General features: G+C 45.2%; 2 protein-coding genes across 11 annotated transcripts in view; both read right to left on the reverse strand.

Annotated features, from left to right (window-relative positions):
- LOC118227592 (V-set and immunoglobulin domain-containing protein 1-like) overlaps window positions 1-10660 on the reverse strand; it is a 43261-nt gene extending 32601 nt beyond the window's left edge. Inside the window, exons 1-6 of one of the 6 annotated variants that reach the window (XM_035418218.1) lie at window positions 10508-10660; window positions 5069-5138; window positions 4042-4362; window positions 3454-3774; window positions 2877-3173; window positions 75-794 (exon numbers count right to left, since the gene is read on the reverse strand). In XM_035418218.1, coding sequence (XP_035274109.1) covers window positions 505-794; window positions 2877-3173; window positions 3454-3774; window positions 4042-4362; window positions 5069-5111 — 1272 coding nt within the window. In that variant the 5' untranslated portion in view covers window positions 5112-5138; window positions 10508-10660 and the 3' untranslated portion in view covers window positions 75-504. Of the gene's footprint in view, window positions 1-74; window positions 795-2876; window positions 3174-3453; window positions 3775-4041; window positions 4363-5068; window positions 5141-7884; window positions 8386-10507 lie in introns of those variants that run through there. The other 5 variants (XM_035418210.1, XM_035418214.1, XM_035418220.1 and 2 more) reach the window with 5 other exon arrangements.
- Window positions 10661-11771: 1111 nt separating this feature from the next.
- The window catches only part of LOC118227591 (transmembrane protein 132C-like), an 8984-nt gene continuing 1086 nt past the window's right edge, over window positions 11772-19669 (reverse strand). For 4 of the 5 annotated variants that reach the window (XM_035418206.1, XM_035418205.1, XM_035418204.1 and 1 more), the window contains 11 exons: window positions 19373-19446; window positions 18757-18974; window positions 17928-18134; window positions 17176-17681; window positions 16907-17065; window positions 16140-16335; window positions 15739-15882; window positions 15406-15608; window positions 14708-14933; window positions 13779-13970; window positions 11772-12919 (listed from right to left, as the gene is read on the reverse strand). In XM_035418206.1, the coding sequence (XP_035274097.1) occupies window positions 12095-12919; window positions 13779-13970; window positions 14708-14933; window positions 15406-15608; window positions 15739-15882; window positions 16140-16335; window positions 16907-17065; window positions 17176-17681; window positions 17928-18134; window positions 18757-18974; window positions 19373-19436 (2940 nt within the window). In that variant the 5' untranslated portion in view covers window positions 19437-19446 and the 3' untranslated portion in view covers window positions 11772-12094. The remainder of the gene's footprint in view (window positions 12920-13778; window positions 13971-14707; window positions 14934-15405; window positions 15609-15738; window positions 15883-16139; window positions 16336-16906; window positions 17066-17175; window positions 17682-17927; window positions 18135-18756; window positions 18975-19372; window positions 19447-19669) is intronic. The other variant, XM_035418207.1, reaches the window with a different exon arrangement.

Here is a 19669-nt window from a genome sequence, read left to right on the forward strand (position 1 = left end):
AGGACAGTCTGGCTTTTGAGCACCTGGGATTTCTATTTTGGTACCAAGGTATTTCATAAGGTATCTTTTTTGCATTTTTTGTCTGGACAGGCTAAAGTGACTTCATGGAGGAACACAATTAAAAACGGGAGGTCTGTGAATTTAGTGAGCGTACTGAGGGGGCCTGTGTCTGTGTGTCTGAGGTGTGTCTGCATGCTCACTACAAACTCAGTAGCAATAGAAATTTTGGTGAAGGGGCGTCAAAAGTGTGTCCCTTCCCCTCTGTCCCTCTACCTTTTCATGTCAGATCCAAATAAATTCATGCCAGTAGATTCCCCTGCAGGTACAGCGCATTGCCATAGTGGTTCCACACTCTCAGACATTTTCCCCTGCCTTTCAATCAGGTCGGAGCGCTCCGTTTCAGGTTTGAGGAGATAAGATTTGGTGGTAGAATGACCCGATTCGGACACGGGGAGATGGGGTTCGGTGGGAGAAGGATCCGATTCGGACATGGGGAGATGGGGTTCAGTGGGAGAAGGATTTGTTTTGGACACAGGGAGATCGGATTCGGGGAGAGCAGGATCCGTATCGGCCAAGAAGAAATGGTTCAGGGCTGTCAGGAATCAGAATGACTGCTGCTCTGCTGCTGGAGCTGTTCTGATCTTCAGCACTGGCTGCTTGGTAACAGACTGCAGGCTTTGCTGGCTTTTTGAGGAACTTCCAGAAAGCAAAGGGCCCCAACACCAGCAGCACTCCCAGCACTCCCAGCACTCCCAGCACTATCCCAGCCACTGCTCCAGCAGAGAGAGGAGGGGCTAAGAAGGAAAGAGGGACTCGTTTAGGAGAAATGGAGCAGAGCAGGTAATAATCAGGCAGGAAGACTACAATAATAATATTAATAACAAAAATAATGATAATAATAACAACAATAATAAAAATAACAAGAACAATAACAATTATAATCCATTTACATTTAGCAAACATCCAGAGGGACTTGTAAAAAGTGCTTCCATGAAGGTTCATACCACAAGCAGAGCTGATGCAAAGTTAGCAGTCTGACTAACTGTAGTAGCACATTAGCAGTAGGCACTGAAGTAACTATGTAAACCTACAACATAACAGGAAGTACCAGCGTAGGTGGGAGGAGACTGTGGATGTCGTGGTTTCAATAGAAAATGTGCTTTGAGGAGGGTGGTGTTATTTATTTATTTGTTCTATTTGAAAAACAAAAAACAGAGCCTTGCTTTGGCACAAAAAAAGTTGAAAGCTTATTTCCACTGTGGTCCTTGATGTAAAGCAAAACATCCAGGGCTGCACCATTAGCCAGGTGAGCAGTGGAGCGGTGAGCAGAGGAGTGACAGGCAGGTAGATCAGGTGATGACAGAGGAAAGGAGCTGTGTTCTGTACCAGCTGGATGAGGCTGGCAGCACACAGAGCGGGACCAGCAGGGAGAGAGGCCCAGTACTTCACTCACACAGCACCAGGGCCTGCACAATGAGCTGGGTAGGGCTGATAACCATCAAAGGACTGATTTTACTGCTGTAGGGTGTGGGGAGGAATCAGCAGCTCTCAGTAACAGCTCGCTATCTGGAAATACGCTGATTCTTAGCACTCCAGAACGCGGATACCATTGTAGTACCAAGGGTAATGGAGATAGGGGTAGGCAGAGGTTTAAGTTGAGAGCATTCAACTGCAAATATAACTCAAGACAGGCTTGTTGTGTGAGGAAATCTGCACTATTCGTGGATGGAGAACAGAGACTCAGCTCTGTGAGCTCAACACAGCACAGCAGTGATAGGAGAAGCTATGTTACTGAGAAAAGAGCATGCACAAGGAAAACGGGTGAGGCCGAGGATGGACCCCTGCGGAACTCTAGTACAAAGGGTTAAGGTAGCAGGACTCTGGTATTGACCCCTGGGGAACTCCTGCACTAAGCGCTAAGGCAGTGGGACTCTGAGATGGAGCCCTGGGGAACTCCTGCACTAAGAGCTGAAGCAGTGGGTTTCTGTGATACAGCCCTGCCATGGGGTAGGAAAAGTACACCCCGTTGAAATTGCAGAGATACCAGTTTGTGGGCCAGGGTCACCATCAGGATCAACTGTATCAAACGCAGCAGTAAGGTCAAGACAAGATCAAGAAAGGGGACAGGGGGGAAGTTTTTCCAGATTTGCATGATTCTGTTATGAGGATGGGGGGGGGGGGGGGGCTATAGTGACATTATTTTACTCTCAGTTAAGCCACGGCTCTTTCCTTGGACATTTTATGTGCAACAAAAAAGCTTAAAAGCATCAGAGCAATTTCGCCGACTTTACTTTACAGACAGTGAACCCAGTACAGTGATTTGTGGCCAGATAGAGGCGAAACCCTACACTAAAGGCTTCAACAGGCCATTTTCATACTTTCTGGAGCCAGGTAGTCCATAGACTGATACATTTCAGTAAATTCAACGGTATTGTGAAAATACTCATTTTATGCTAATTCCATAAGCATAGTACACTAATAAAAAGGGAATCCAGCTTTTTTCCAATAATTGTCAGGCCTTAGTAGACTGATGGGCTACAATCATTGTTTGATAACTGTTTTGTTTAGCAATTCCGTGGAAAAAAGACAAATTCACAAAGCTAGGCTACATCTTAGAAACCATAGCCTAAGACTGCAAAACCATTCGCCTAAAACCTATAGTTTTGTGTCTCTTATGTGTACTGTGCTCAACAGGACAATAAAACATGAAGCATTGTGAAAAAATAATTATATATTTTATATTAATATTATTGTTATTATCTTTATTTTCCCAATGGCTTTACGCAGCCATAACTCAGTGGAATAACAGAGTGGACCAATAAGATGCTGAGCCCTGCATCTGCACAAACACACAGAGCTGAAGAGGAGGATCGTACCTGAGACTTCCAGAGAGACAGAGCTGATGGTCTTGTTAGTCTCAGGATCGGTCACCTTGTAGACTCCGGCATCCTCCAGTGTCACACTCCACAGCAAAAGGGTGTAGTTCTGGGCCAGAAGCTCACATCTCTGAGCACAACGCTCCCCATACCTGGCTGGGCCTTTATTTGCATCGAGCATCAGCACCTCATCTGAACCAAGGCCTGCACTGAATGTTACCCTCACTGGGTCTGCGGTATAGAGCGGTATGGAGAGCAAACCACCGGCTTCCACTGTGAGGTTCTGGGGTGGGTGGCCTGTGAGGGCAGGGAACTCATTTACATATTTACATATTTTACATTTTCATGTATATTTACAGGGGATATGAACACATTATCAACAGCAGTCAGCTTGATAAAAGGTCAAAATAATATATGGCAAATTATGGCATGCAAAAATTACTGGTGTCATTTTTCATCAAATGTGAGGTACATTACACAATATTTCTGTAAATTATTAAATATTTTTACGTTTACACTGATTATAAGTAATTTAAGAAAGAATGGCCCCTCTACAAAACTGAAGATTTAATTTTACCTGTAACAAGGAGTCTGATAGAATCTGGGTTCCCACTCTCTTTTGGACTGCTGTAGAAGCACTGGTATTTGCCTTCATCTGAAAACCGTGTCTGTCTGATGGTTAAAGACATGTTTCCATAGAGGGCTTGTTCTGGGGAAACTGAAGCTCTGTTCTCAAACCTGGGCCCATATGCGATGGTGTTCTTATGTAGCTGGTAAACGTTCTCTCCATCTCTCATCCAGAGGATATCCAGATCATCAGCACACGCTTGTATATTAATATTCCCAAAGCAAGGAAGATTGGCAGAATTTCCCATTGCTACGGGAACACTTGATGGGCCTGAGTGAGTGAGTGAGGGAATTGAACAGCTCAACCATGTTGCTTGGGGTAGATGAAGGCTCTGATGCAGCATATGCTGTCTACTGCAAACCACCTAAGGCTTGTGGGTTTTATACAGACTGGAATCATCCTGTCCCCCCCAAAAACAATCATAAGAATAATAATAGTAATATCCTTTGTCAAAAAAATAAACTTTTTGGGCTATCAAATCCACAAACACCAAAAACATTCACTAAATCTGTAGGAAAAAAGGTGACGTGTACTTGCCTCTAATTTCCAGTTTCACATCTGAAAGTATGATCCCATCCATGTATCGGCATTCATAAATGCCGAGGTCACTGTACACCAGAGGACTGAGGGTGAGGCTGTAGTTTCCCGGCTCTGTTAGGTAGAAGGATTCCACCCGTCCCTGGAAGCCGCATCCTGGGGAAAAGGATCCGGTGTGGAGTTCGGCCACGGGCAGCCACTCAGGATACTCATACTGCTGAAACCGCCACTCCACATCCCTGCTGGGGTCTCCATGGCAGGGAAGAGTGAGGGAATCGCCGACGCTCACAGATAAACCCACACAGAATACTGCCAGCTGGGCTAGGGGTGGAAGAATGAGAACAAGCGCAAAGCTGGATGCTCAGTCAGCGTAAGAGAAATCTCAGTGTTGGACTTTTCATGCATAAGAGAAAACAACTCAGTTTATACTGTGAGCTCCATTATGTTGGGGACAAATAAATATTTTCCTTAATTTGGGTCTGGTCTCCACTATTTTAACAGTTCATAAATGTGGCTAAAGTGCAGTCTCTCAGCTTTTATTCAAGGGTTTCACCATGCAGAAATGACTGCACTTTTTATACATAGACCCCTTATTTCAGGGCATCATAATGTCGGGGACAAATGGTGTTTCAGGGTTTTCTGATTAGTCAGGTGTGTTTAGTTGTTTGCCTAGTGCAGGTATAAGAGAGCTTTCAGTATCTAGTCTTGATTCTAGCCTTTTGATTACATTTGGAATCTGTTGCTGGCATTTGCAACAAGAACCAGAGTTGTGCCAATGAAAGTCAAGAAAGCTATTATGAGGCTGAGAATTAAGAATAAAAAACAGCCAGAGACATAAATACTGTGTAAATACTGTATAATGTATATGCACTGTTCTTGCTGTGAAATGCAGTTAATTTTTCTTCTCACATTGCAAATTGATGGGAGAATATCTCTCATCTAATCTGCCTTAAACGACTCATCAGACCTTGTGAATCCACATACCTTTATTTATGCAAAATGCATGTGTGTAGCCTAAGTTACTCACCCAACAGAAGCCCAACAAGGACTCCAAAACTTGCAGTTGTCATGTCCAGCAGGGAATGTTACTGAAAGATCTGAAAATGTAATGGTGGAAGGAAAAGAACTTATGTGAAATTTCCTTAATTGCCATTGTGAGTTTGAAACAGTCTCTCTAGTAAATCACAACAGAAGCAGGAAGAGACTCTTCTCCGCTGTGGCTCAGCTGGCTAGCTCTGACAGTCTGGCTGAAGACAAACCCTTTAAACCTTTCACACCGTGAAAATTTGATTGGGTGTAGAAGATTTCACGTGTTAGTTATGGTTGCGTGCTGAAAGGCTGCATGTTGAAATTTTGGAAGAGTGTTAAAGTTTTTGTGAGTTGCTTGTCTTTGGCTTAATGGCGGGTTGTAAATTTGCGTAAAGGCACATCTTGCCACCTACTGTAACAAAGTGTGTAGTACCATGCTGATTACATTACTGATTTACATTCTATATATTAACCCTCTATTTACATTGTTTAAATAATGCCCTGTTTAACTCCCACTGCGTGTCCCCAATCTCCAACAATACTTTGATGCTCCATTCTCTGCCAATTTCACCCATCCTTCCACAAAGTCTCTCTTTCAGCATCGTATTTCTTGCATTCTAAGAGCATGTTCTACGTTTTCTGTACATTTACATCTCTCACATTTATCAGATGCTCTCTTGTGATATAAAGTGTTGCATTTCATCCTGTGAGTCCAAATCTAAGCCAAGAGAGAGTAACATCTTCTCTCCTGCATCTTCCTGTATATGATTTTACTTTAACAAATCTCTGTATCTTGTAATATTCCCAACCCTTGGAATGCATATCCTGCATGTTTGCCGTGTTTTATTAGTGATGTTGCCTCACCCTCACTGTTCAATTTCAGAACTCTTTTATCCATTTTATCATCCATTTTCTACAGTAAGAATGCACAACTATACACAGGAACTTTGGGGCCTCTGGCTCCCAGACTTTTTTGGTAAACCAAATCTCTGACCCTGCAATAAACTCTATGCGTGATCAATTAAGCATCAGCTTGCAAGGAACACCCCCTTTTTGGAGTAATGGGGAGCTCGATTAACAAGCTTAAACATTAACACAGTAATCAATGGTCTATCTGTTCACATTTCATTGACTGCTCCAGTACCGCAAGCCAAGCAAATGTTTGCGTGGCCAAAAGAATAAACCAATCACATTACAGAGATCACACGTGGGGTTCTGTCGTGTCAGTGACTTGCCTGAGTTGGCCTGCCACGTCCGCGGAATAAACCAAGCCGGCTTATTTCCCATCTACAGCTGTTTGAGGAACACGTATCTGCGTACTTTTCGTCCGTATCGCCCTTGCGACTAGGACCCAGGTGGAAGATTTGTGCACACTCGTCGTCTTGACTGTAACCCGTCGCGACCTCGACTTCATAGAAGAAGTTTTCCAAGTCCCTGCACACCTGCCACGGACCCCTGGGACCAGCTGACGAGCTGAACGAGCTGAACGAGCATCACCTAACGGAATTAAGGACTGGCCTCCCTTATTATCACCGTTAAGTACTGGAACACATACTTGACACATTTGACACTGACATCAAAGTATAACATAGAATGAACTTTTAAATACCTGTTTAGGTTGTTTTATTGCTGTTTGTTGTTGTGTTTTGTTTGTTATGCGTATGTTGGTGTGGAATAGCAAATTCCTTGACCTTGTAGTTTATGTGACTAATGTAACGAATTAACCGAGTAACATAGAGTAGCGTATCACTAACCAATAACGCGAACCTTCGTTAAATGGTAGTACTGCCAGCCTCTTATGTTTAGCCATTGCAAAATCATAATTTCCTCGTATAATCTTATTCATCATATTACACATATTACACAATTAACCTGTTACCAACTCATTATCATAACCAATAAATGTATATTCTTTATTTCTAAACTGTTGTCGTGTCCGTGTTATTTCAATAAGTCTCGAATTCTGATTGGTTGTTGAAACTCCGTTCACCTGAGTAAACCTCACAACACTATGCTTTAAGTCCAACATCAGCAGAAATGCAACAGAAATATACATATATGCCCAATCGTGGAAGGTTTAACGCCACCACTGATAGGTTAGCAGGTTGCGTCTGAACGTTTGGGCTGAGGTTGAACTTAATATTGCAGCAGTGGAGTCTGAACAGATTACCACTCTGTCTGGTTTTACACCCATTGCAGGGTAAAATTACAGCTATTATTTCTGCTGTGTACACTGATAAGCGGTTAGAAATTATTTTGCATATACTTGAATCTGATTCTGGGATACACACACCAGCACCTACATGTCCATCACTTGGGTCTTTAGAACCATCTGTGTAGACCAAGTAGTTGTAATATCTGTTTTTTAGACACATTTTCATTATATATTCAATTTTATGAATTTGCCTCTCTGACAACTCTTTTTTTCTGCTTAATTGCAAGTCTATTTTTAGGGTCAGGATATATCCATGGAGGTACATTACCTAACACCACGGTAGGGCTGTATCAAATTTTATTCATTATACAATATTCAATTTTTTGGCCTATAGTCCACCCAAATCCTATCCCTGTGCATTCCGAGTATTCCCATTCCCAGCCATTTTGGAGCCCCACTGATGCAACATCTCCCTTTTCTGTTCCTTGCAGTTTAACCCGGTATGCCAACGATCATAGTTTTCCTCAAGTGTAGAGGTAATTCACTCATTTCGATAAGTAAAGCATTTATGGGAGTTTTTCTAGTTGCACCAGTACTTAGTGCTCTGCACTGTACTCAGTCAATGGTTTCTGATGCAGAGTTAGTTGCTGCTCCATATATTACACAAGAATAATCAGTGGCAGATCTCATTAGAGACAGATATGCAGCACTGACTCTTTGTTCATGCCCCAGTCATATCCAGAAACACATCTCATAAGGTTTAATTTTTCCTTTTTGCATTTAGCCTCTACATGTATTATATGATGTTTCCATGTGTCTTTTTGATCAAGCCACAATCCTAAGTTTTTAGAGTATTTTACCCTCTCCGTTGATTATTATATAACATCCTTACTATATTGCTATCTGTTCATTTTTATTGTGAAAAGCATGTCACCTGATTCTGCCACAGAGAGCTTGAATCCCCAATTATATGACAATTTTCCAACATTATCTATGGCTTTCTGAATATTGATGTAAACTTCAAGGACTTAAGGTAAATTTATTCCCCTTTTCCAAATGGCTCCATCACCTGTGTAAGGTCAATACCAGTGTTCTCAGAGATATTTGTTGATCATAATGTTAAATAGTATGGGAATAAAAGGACCCCAGTGTGGTATTCCATTATCAATCCTATACACATCAGAAATTTCAAATCCTACTTTTACTTTATAAGTGTTCTATTTAATATACATTATTTCACTCAGGTGTACAGCTTTCCATTACATTACAGGCATTTAGCAGACGCTCTTATCCAGAGCGACTTACACAACTTTTTACATAGCACTTTACATTGTATCCATTTATACAGCTGGATATATACTGAAGCAATGCAGGTTAAGTACCTTGCTCAAGGGTACAACAGCAGTGTCCTTACCCGGGATTCGAACCTACGACCTTTCGGTTACAAGCGCAGTTCCTTACCCACTGTGCCACACTCCGTCCATTGATAGCTACCTTGTTCATTTTTATCAACAGTCCCTCTTTCCACAAAGAATCATAAGCTTTTTATATATCAAGTACACTATAACCATGACGTCCTTCATAAACTGTTTCTTCTCAACTTAATTGCTTACTTTACCTAGAGCGTTATAGCGAGTTGAAATTTCGGTTTCAAGTTCAACACAATCGCATGGGCGGGATATACACGGAAGCGCAAGTGGTGCGTCTCTATTGGCCAGTCTACTTTGGAGTGACAGTATGGCTGCTAGTCGTTTGAAAGCTTTTCGCGCCTTTCAGGCGCTCGACTAAGGGAAGTATGTTATTCATGCCACCTGTCTGCGTGAGGCAGAATCAATTCCTCACCCTCCCAGAGTTCCACACAAACTACCCAAGAATTAAATCCCTTCACACAAGTGAACGTTTTTTGGTGTACAGCTTTCCATTGATACCTACCTTGTTCATTTTTATCAACAGTCCCTCTTTCCACAAAGAATCATAAGCTTTTTATATATCAAGTACTCTATAACCATGACGTCCTTCATAAACTGTTTCTTCTCAACTTCATTGCTTACTTTACCTAGAGCGTTATAGCGAGTTGAAATTTCGGTTTCAAGTTCAACACAATCGCATGGGCGGGATATACACGGAAGCGCAAGTGGTGCGTCTCTATTGGCCAGTCTACTTTGGAGTGACAGTATGGCTGCTAGTCGTTTGAAAGCTTTTCGCGCCTTTCAGGCGCTCGACTAAGGGAAGTATGTTATTCATGCCACCTGTCTGCGTGAGGCAGAATCAATTCCTCACCCTCCCAGAGTTCCACACAAACTACCCAAGAATTAAATCCCTTCACACAAGTGAACGTTTTTTGGTGTACAGCTTTCCATTGATACCTACCTTGTTCATTTTTATCAACAGTCCCTCTTTCCACAAAGAATCATAAGCTTTTTATATATCAAGTACTCTATAACCATGACGTCCTTCATAAACTGTTTCTTCTCAACTTCATTGCTTACTTTACCTAGAGCGTTATAGCGAGTTGAAATTTCGGTTTCAAGTTCAACACAATCGCATGGGCGGGATATACACGGAAGCGCAAGTGGTGCGTCTCTATTGGCCAGTCTACTTTGTGACAGTATGGCTGCTAGTCGTTTGAAAGCTTTTCGCGCCTTTCAGGCGCTCGACTAAGGGAAGTATGTTATTCATGCCAACTGTCTGCGTGAGGCAGAATCAATTCAGTTCCACACAAACGACCCAAGAATGAAACCCCTTCACACAAGTGAACGTTTTTTGGTGGTCCCTTGACAATTATATAAAATTATACAAATTATATAAAATATATAAAACATAAAAATTGCCTACACCAGCTTTAACCTCCCGTTTGCGTCTTACAATGGTGCACATTTTCACTGTAATTGGTATTTATTATAATATTTCTCCAATACTAAAGTAGCGTACGATACCACAAGAGGACTTTTGGCAAGGGCGAGATGGGAGCTTCGAGCTCCAGCCTGCGAGTGCGCAGGACCGAGCACGCTCTCCGCTGATCATGACCATGAGACTATACGGATTCCTCTCCGCACAATCCAACTGAAATATATCACCAGATAATAACCACTGCGGTATAATGGGAAACAATAATAATAATAATAATAAACATTTTATTTGCTCATTAACTTTCTTATGCTAATGTCGTCCTACTTTCGATTTCCAAACCACCTATCTTCATTAAATTCGAGAACTTTGATTAATCCCACTGGGCTTCCTCTAGCATGTTCGTGATAAAGTTTCACATTTTAGGACACTCACTTGTTCTTTTGAAGTTTTCAGTGTTTCCCCGCCGCTCGTTCTACATGGAATCAGGCGTCTTGTTTTCCGAAAGTGGTACGTAGCGCAAAACCAGGACCGTTCACCGAGTTGTGCATAGCAAGAACCTTCCACCTCTCTTGCACTTCCGTGCTTATGTTGCGTACAAATGCCCTCACCTGAGCTCTCAGACGCCGTCGTGTGTTGGCTACACAATTGTTTATTACAATGAAGGGTTTAGAAAAATCAATGCAATAAATGAAGTAAAAGCAGAGTTAGGACCGTTGCTTTCTCCTTTGGTAATGCACACCACCGCAGACCAACATGTTCACATGCATCAGGTACTTGACTTTGACCGCACTTGACCTCAACTCAATAATTTATTTGTATGAACGTCAATATTTATTTATTTGGCTGCAATGAGTAGTTTCAGTCAAATTTGTTGAATAGTGTTGACTTTCCTGTCTAAAGCCATCTCCTGCCATCCAAGACTGAGGAAATATCACTGAATCCAATAAGATAACAAAGTAACATCAAACCAGCAGCAAGAAAAACAAAACAAATTTTTTTTCTTGAAACAAAAATGACTGATGCCATTTAAAATACAAAAAAGTTAATTAATTAGCCAATAGACTTAAAGTAAAATCACGATGAAATGCATCCAGAATCATAAAATCAGAAAGTACATGAATAAAGGAGTAGCTAATTTACATTTGCTCAATTCAGTACCCTACACTGCTGAACAGAGGAAGGCTTGGATCTGTGCTGCTGCTTTGACAGAGTCACTGCAGGGAATGAACACTGTCATGTAAAGAGGGCAAATGCAGCACTGACACAAATAGCAACAAAAAAACAGTTAAAACTTTAAAATTTACAAACGTGCACAAAAGCACAGATTCTCTAGGCTCACCAGATACTCAACTCCTGCCTTCCTCTTGTCCTTGTTGCGGTCGGTATGAGGAGCTTCTGATGATGTATTACAGGACAGAATGTCCACTGCCACAGTATTGCTGTTGTTCAGGTCCCTGAATTAATTTTCAGAATATCAAATTAGGAATGTTTCAGCTTCAATAGTGAAGAGAACTTAACCACACAAAGCTGCGTATCCTAGCCTATAGAGTCTATGGCAAAGGTCTGATTGTGCTCTACACCCCTGTCACTTGACCCTAAAGAGGGCCGTGCCTAAAGAGGTGAGAGGTGGTGACGATTCTAGGTGCCCACAACTTGGGGGGGGGGGGGGGGGGGTAATCACATCTAAAGAGAATCAAATTTTTTTATTAAAAGGAGAGAAATATTCTTTCAGGGGGCCCAGAATTCCAGCTGACACTCTCTCTGAGGTCAGAGGGTTCAGGACTACAACTCCCAGACCTCTGTGTTTTGGGGGGGGGGGGGGGTGTAGGATTAATTGAACACTACAACTCCTAGAGCTGAGTGTCTAGGGGGTTTAGGATTAATTGAAGACTACAACTCCCAGAGCTGAGTGTTGGGGTGTACAGTAGGGTGTGTGGTAAATGTAGAGGTAGACACGGGCAGGTTTACAGAGCCACAGTTACAGTGAGGTCCTGCATCAGACAGGTGTCTGTGTGACGGCTAGCCAAGTCCACTCCTCATGCGCTCCTCTGTTTCCTCTCCTCCTTTCTCACCATCCCCTGCTTTCTCTCTGTGCTCTTCCTCCTCCGGCCCCTGGCCTCCTCTCTCCCTCCTCCTCCTCTTCCCTCTCTTCCGCAGGGCACAGGGGAGAAAGTTTGCCAGGAAGAGGAGTGCGGAGAGGCATAAGAGGGAGAGCATGGCCCCCACTCCCACTCCCACCTCCAGCTCCCTCTCCCCCCCGTCCCCCGTGTCTTTGCTGGGGTGCAGGTACACCCCGCCCCCATCATGGCTGGGCGTAAGGACTGCTCTCTCCAGGTGGGTCCTGGTGCCCGCCCCCAGGCTGCTATCCCTGCCACCATCGACACCTTCATCTTCGTCATCCTCCTCCCTGTCCTGGCCGTAGCCTCTGGAGGAATTGCTCGGTTCATACAGCTCACTCTCGGAGTCCGGAAACACCTGAGAGATTTCCAGCACCTGGAACCCGGGCACCTCACTGCTGTCAGGGTGGAGCTCCCAGTCCAGCTTCACCCGCACCCAACCAGAGCCCCTGGCTAGCCTCTTAATCCCTCCCCCTCCTCCTCCTCCTCCTCCTCTCTCATTGGCTGCTTGCTTCTGAGCTGGACAGGTGGAGACCAGCAGCTCTGCCCTCAGCAAAGGTCCACCCCCATCGCCCTGGGCAACCACTCGCTGGGTTGGCCCGGGCGTCACTGTGACCACAGTGTCAGCCAATGAGGACAGCCGCAGGGAATAGGGGGCGGGGTCGAAGGCGGAGACCAGCGTGGCCGTTTCATCACTGAACTGGAGCCAAATGCTGAAGGCAGCTTCCTGAGAGACACAAACACAGTAACGTAGGTACACAGTAAATGTTCAGTGTTACATCAACTCTTACAGAATGCATACATTCTCTACTGGACTCTGATTTAATACTGGCCATTTTACTGGACATTTACCAGACCCTTTTAGGACACAAACAAAAATCCCTGTGCAATCACATCCATGTTCACCAATATTCAGAACAAAATTCTTCTTTCATATGCTTGTATATGTAAGAGTGACAAAGTAGTGGTGCCCTGTGATGGATTGGCGATCTGTCCAGGGTTCTGCCTCTCACTGCATGCTGGGATAGGCTCCAGGTCCCCCACAACCCTGACCAGGAATAAGTAGGTTAGATAATAGATGGACGGTTGGACGGATGGACATCTGCTCAATGTTAAAGGCTTTGCAAGGAACTATGGGAGTTTGAGGCAAATAAAACACTGGAATGACTGCATGTGCTCTTTCAAGATACAGTGTAATAGACAGGAACACTTTCCTGTGAATTTCACAAATGACAGAGGGCAGGTATCCAGATAAGTGTGCATGTTTTAGTTTGACATTGTAAAGATAATACCAAGTTGCCGAGAGCATGAAGGCCGATGTACTTGTTGTAAGTGGAGTTCTTCCAACATAAGCTGTCAGGGGTAATTCCTGAAATCTGTAGAGTGCTATCTTATAAAGAAAGCATTACATGTTTTGGGTATTTATATATATGTCTGCAGCTAGTAAACAAATATATTTATATAACAAATATATACAAATAAGTTTTTAGGTATATTTTTCCTTTAAGAAGCAGATAGGATGGAAGGGACGAAAGAGATGAGTATCTGGTGAGGCTAAAGAATCTGTGGTCAGGTCTCCCACTAACCTGCCCATGGCTGTACAGAATGTTGTGAGCCATAGCCGTTGCCGTGACTACGGAGGGGTGGGTTGGGTTTGCAGTGACTGACAGACTAAGTCCTCCCACCAGCTGGACTGATAGGTCACCAGGCGTCACATGGTCCGCAGTCACAGTGACATCACAGGTGCCCAGGACTCCATCCCATTGGCTAGATACAACCTGAGGGGCAGAGAAACTGTCATGTCTTCCTCAATCCTTCAGAAAGGAAGAGACAGAAACCCCTGTGTAAGCCCATCTCAACGCCTCCACACCAACACACACACATGCTCATGCACACACACCACCACACACACACAGACCATCACTATTTCATGTTTAGGTGACAGACCACTACCTGGCTGGTCAAATATTCAGGTGCCATACCACGTACTGACCAGCAGGTGGCAGGGATAGGAAACAGTGGTTAAGGAAATCAGATACAAAGGTATTTATACAGGTTACAGGGCATACACATTTCTGTTTCCCATCTCTGGGGACAAAAGACTTGGGAAGGGACTGTACTAAAGTCCTGGAAGTTCAGAGAGATGAGCTTCACCCTACCCCTGCCCTGCAGTTGCTTAGAAACATCCTTCTGCCAGCCTCTAGGCCTGAGAAGCTCTGAAGCCTTTGCAGTCTGTTCAGGGATCCCATGTATTGCTTGATTAGGCTGCTGACTGGCAGCCATCTTTAGGAACCTGTCTTTTCTGAGTCCCACCATGTTGCAGATGGTGAGCTTGTGAGCCTTTTATGGGGTTGGGTTACATTTTCCAGTTTCTCTCAACTGTTTTCTCTCAACTAAAGGTCTTCTGTTTAAAAAAAATGTTTTAGTTTATTTTAATTACCTCTAAAAAATGGCTGTTAAAAAAATAAAGACTTGCTGATTGATTGATTATTTTAACTTTTGGAAGCCCACTCACTCGTAGTGAGGTCACTCCAGGCTGTAGGCCAATCAGATAGGTCCGCTCGTCAAGCTCAGCCACCCTTGGGTTCTCCACCAGCAGCCAATCACGGACCAGCTCAGTCACGTCCATGAACCAATCGGGTGATCCCAGCATGTAGGTCAGCTGACCCGTCTCGACAGGCGGCTGGGCAGCAAACTGTGCGAGCACCTGGACCGCAGATCGCTGGTAGACAGGAGAACACCTGCATCCACAGAGCAACACCAGCATCAACACCTGATTAAACAAATTAACTAATCGTGAGCTTCAATCAAGACCTTCATCAATAGAATCCCTCACGCTGGGCTGAAACCAGAACCTGCACCCACACCGGCCCCTTTGGGACAAGAGTAGACCCCCCTGCCGCAGGTTCAGCAGGCGCTCCCCCCCCCCGCAGGTTCAGCAGGCGCTCCCCCCACCGCAGGTTCAGCAGGCGCTCCCCCCCCCCCGCAGGTTCAGCAGGTGCTCGCGGGCTGCACTGCGCTGAAACGTGAAATGGATTCTGCCAAGGTGGCGGGTTGAGGGAGCCAGATTGGGCATTCTGCAGGAGCAGGGTGCATGGTGGCCAGATTGGGCATTTTGCAGGAGCAGGGTGCATGGTGGCCAGTTTGGGCATTCGGCAGGAGCAGGGTGCATGGTGGGAATTAATTCTGTGCAGCGCGATGGCAGAGACTCACCGGCCCTCGCTGTGCTGTGTCCACCCCTCGATGGTGTTCAGGACGGGGTCCGAGAGCGACACCAGGAGAGGGACTGCGGGCGTCCAGACGGACAGGCAGTGGGTGCCACTGAGTGTGCCAAGGTGATACTCCACCCCCACACAGGTGCTGCCCACCCCCGATTCGCTCCCATCGACAAAGAGGGTGGAGCAGTCACTGGAAACCTACCAATCAGCCGACAAGTATTAGTTCCCTTGGGTTCCTTATACTCAAGTAGAAGCATTCTCTCAGTACACTTCAGTAAGGATGCTGGCTCAAGCCCTGTCAGCAGATTTCACACTGCAGGGCCGTTACCTTAACAATGTCCTCGTTAGCAGAACGGCAGGTGACCGCAGCTGTGACATCAGAGACCTCCCCATCATGGCCCACTGCCAGCACTATGACAGGAAGTGACACGGGCTGACTGTTCAAGATGGCAGTATTGATGATTGTGTTGCTCTGTGTTCAAAAAACAAAACAAAAACAAAAAAAACATGGTTTCTTAGAGCAAGTTTATGGCAGTGAGCAGTTATCCAGTTCAGACCAAAGGAAGAAGGTGAGGGTGATATACAATTCTTTAACTGATAAATTAACTAGTGAATATAATATTGCCTCTATATAAAGGTTGAGCATTATTATTATTATGGTGATGATGATAATGAGTATATTACTACTGTTATAGTTGTTTTTATTATTCTTATTACTGGTGGTAGTACCTCAGTTATGGGGGCGATGCCTACGATCTCCCTGTCTGTGAAGGAGAATGTGCTCACCACTCCTTCGTGTGGTGGGAGAGGGTTGTTGCGACCTGAATACTCCACCCACCAGTGTACGGCCACCGTCATGGCAACCCCAAAACTTCGCTCCAAACCATCCAGTGAGAAACAAGCCATCTGATGAAGAACAGAGGGACTGAGGGACAGAGAGAGAGAGAGAGAGAGGAAGAGAGAAAGTAGTATCAGGCATTCAAAATTGTTCTGAAGAACTAATTTCTTTCCCAGTATCTCTGTTGGATGTGATATCTGTTTAAATCAGGGATAACAGTATAGGGGTAGGATGGTGGCCTCGTCTGGTCTGGTTTTCAGAGTGTTCCCGGGCAACCAGCAGTTCCAAACTCCATAACTGGCAGAGGTCATGTCTATGTTTCCAAAATGGAAGGTGAAGATGGTTATCCCTGGTTGAAATGCAAAATTGCTCCAGTGTCGCTTCCTTGTTTTTGTCAATGCCAGTAAAGTTGTAGTAAAGTTAAAGTCCTGATCACCACCATTGCAGGGATCTGGGCATCCACCAATCACAATCAGTGTTGTTCTATTTATTGTTACCAATGCACTCCCTGATTGGTGGAGCTCATCTTTGGTTTCTATGCTAAAGGTGATGACACCAACGTGCCAGCACTCATTAATTTTTATCCCTGCATGTTGTGACCTGAGGTGCTTTGCCTGTGTTTTGAGCAATGATGACATCACAATGGCCCACCGCATACCTGAAGCTGCCTCTCTGGCCTCTGGCGCTTTTGAGACAGATGACAGTGATGATGTCGTGCCTGGATCCTGTGCTCCTCTCCAGGGAAACAGACCAGAACTCAGATGCAGCAGAAGATGGCTGGGCCAACACAGAGATTAACCCTTTCTTCACACGCAGTCTAAATCAAAATAAAAAGGTGCGAAGGAAGAGATGCTCAGAAATGGATATAATAAAAGCCTGCAGTCTAAAAGTACAATAAGGGTTAAAGTGTCATTTCAATGAATGTACCTGATGACAACAAAATCTCCAGTGAAATTTGACCTCACACTAACAGATACGCCGATTGGTCGACCAGCTCGAACTGGCCCCCGGCGATAACCAATCAGTACATTGGGATCCAAGCACAGCTCCTCCTCTTCCTGCCCATCTGAACACCCCAATTCCTCTTCAGACATATTTTTCGCTACAGCCCTGTCTGGCAGAGTCACAGCTCCGATGTAATATAGTCTTCTCTGGGACTGCTGCAGTTTGTCCTCCATGCAGCCAGAGGGCGACAGTTTGGGGGCTGAGATTGTGCTGGAGGAGTAATAGAGTTTAATGGAGTCTGTTGAGTGGCTGGGTTTGCTCCTTGGAGTGGAGAGGGTGTCCCAGTGGCGACGGCCCCGGTTTCGGTGCCTGTGTCTGGGGCGGTAGTGTAGTTTGTGGGTCTGTCTGTGGCTCCACCCTTGTCTCCTCTCCTCTGTAAACCAGCCCTCTGGTAGGCTGAGGGAAATGATGCACAACCCCAGAGGGGCCTGCAAAAGCCCAAAGACAACAAAAGTGAAGGAAAACCTGCAAGCTTTAGGACACAGACAGGAGTACTACAGACACATGCAACAGTACAAACACATGCACCAGCACAGACACAGACAGCAGTACAAACACATGCACCAGCACAAACACAGACAGCAGAACAAAAAAATGCACCAGCACAGACACAGACAGCAGTACAAACAGGCACAAGCACAGACCCATGTTCTGCCACATCACAGAAGGGGCACCTGTGTACTGCAGGAAGCTCTCTGTTCCTCAGTCTCCTTAAAGGCATGAAGCGTGACACAGCACCCTCTGCTGGCCGCACCGCGCCAGTGAAACAAAACCCGAACCCTGAACTTTGGCCCTCTCTCCCCACCCCTCTCTCTTTCCACAGCTTTAGACAAGAGGGAGGCTGTTAGAGGTGGAGAGAGAGGGAGGGAGCTGGGGATGGGCTGCGAGAAAGAGTGAGGGAGAGGGAGAGAGAGGGAGAGAGAGAGATAGATTTAGATTTTTGAAATCCTGTTTATTGGGACATTGTTCAAACACAGATATTACAGAACTTCAAAAGAACAACCAGGCAGAGTCAGAAAATAAGACAGAGAAAGACAGAGAGAGAGAGAGAGAGAGAGACTGAAAAGCATCAGTCATGGAAACTGATATTCATCATGGTTTGTGAGATGACTCCCTGCCCCAATGATTCTCTTGCATCTGAAACTGCTCATTTCTGGCTTTCAATTACAATTTGGGACAGAATTCATTTACTGCACTACCAACTGGATCAGAGTGAACAGAACATGATTGTTTCTCACACACACACACGCGCACACACCATGTGCGTGCGTGTGTGTGTAGGTGTGGGTGTGTGTGTGTATGTGAGTGTGACCATGTGTGTGAGTCTGTGAGTGTGTGTATGTGCGTGTGTGCATGTGTCTGTGTGTGTGTGTGTGTGTGTGTAAGAATGCAAGAGTTTGTGTATGTGTGTGTGTGAGTGTGAGTTTGTGAGTGTGTGTGTGTGTGTGAGTCTGTGAGTGTGTGTGTATGTTAAGGGTGGAGTGAGCTCACAGGTCCTGTTACCTGTGAGATGAAGTAAGGCCCAAAGGAAGCCTGGACCCCTGGTCTGGAGCTGGCCCCTGCAGGAGGCACCACAAGCAGGGACTGGGAGCAGGAAAATGGGGATGAGTTGGAGAAGAGGAGGCCCAGGTCAGGCTGTGACAGAGGGAGAGCACGCCAGGGGGGAGGAACGCTGATTTTGGCAGGGAGAGAGGGAGAGAAGGGGGGCAGCTGGGCATGGGCTGAGTGATGCAAGATGGGGGGGGGGGGGGAGAAGAGAAAATTAAATCCGTTATGATTCTATCCAGCTAGGGCTGATCCGGTCCAGGATTTCATTCCAACTTCTGCCCTCCATTACTTCAGCAGTCCACTCATCTATTTGATCTCAGATGTCGGTTACTCGTGAGCAGCAGACTCCACATAAGCCCATAAATATATTTCACTGTGGTAAACTGGCAGAGGAGTGAACCCGCAGTAGAGTGATTCAGAAAATTGAAACAAAATAATTGGTTGGAACAAAAACCAGCACACACCGTCACTCCAGGACTGGAGCTGGTCGCCCCCTGCATCAGTGAGAGCAAATTTGTCTCCCTGTTAACTGAAATAACCAGGGACACAAGGGCATTGCTTGAGAACTCACCGATCGCCAGGAGACAGCAGGACTTCAGCAGGGCCCTCTGTGCCAGCACCACGTGCACACCCATCTCTGCACCCCTGTCACATGACAAAGATCACATGATCCTCTGACAATCCAAACACATCTGTGGCTCACCCTTCCTCCCGCCCACATTTCACTGATCTGAAGTCAGTACTGATTGGCCTAGGTTAGGATTCTGCTGTATCGTGATTCGCTACCCCTCTGAATCAGGAGAAGGAAGGATGCTCCCTGTGACATTGGCTTGATTAAATTACAGATTCTATAGACCCACCAGATATT

Source organism: Anguilla anguilla, chromosome 5 (genome assembly GCF_013347855.1).
Source record: "Anguilla anguilla isolate fAngAng1 chromosome 5, fAngAng1.pri, whole genome shotgun sequence".
NCBI classification, from domain to species: domain Eukaryota; kingdom Metazoa; phylum Chordata; class Actinopteri; order Anguilliformes; family Anguillidae; genus Anguilla; species Anguilla anguilla.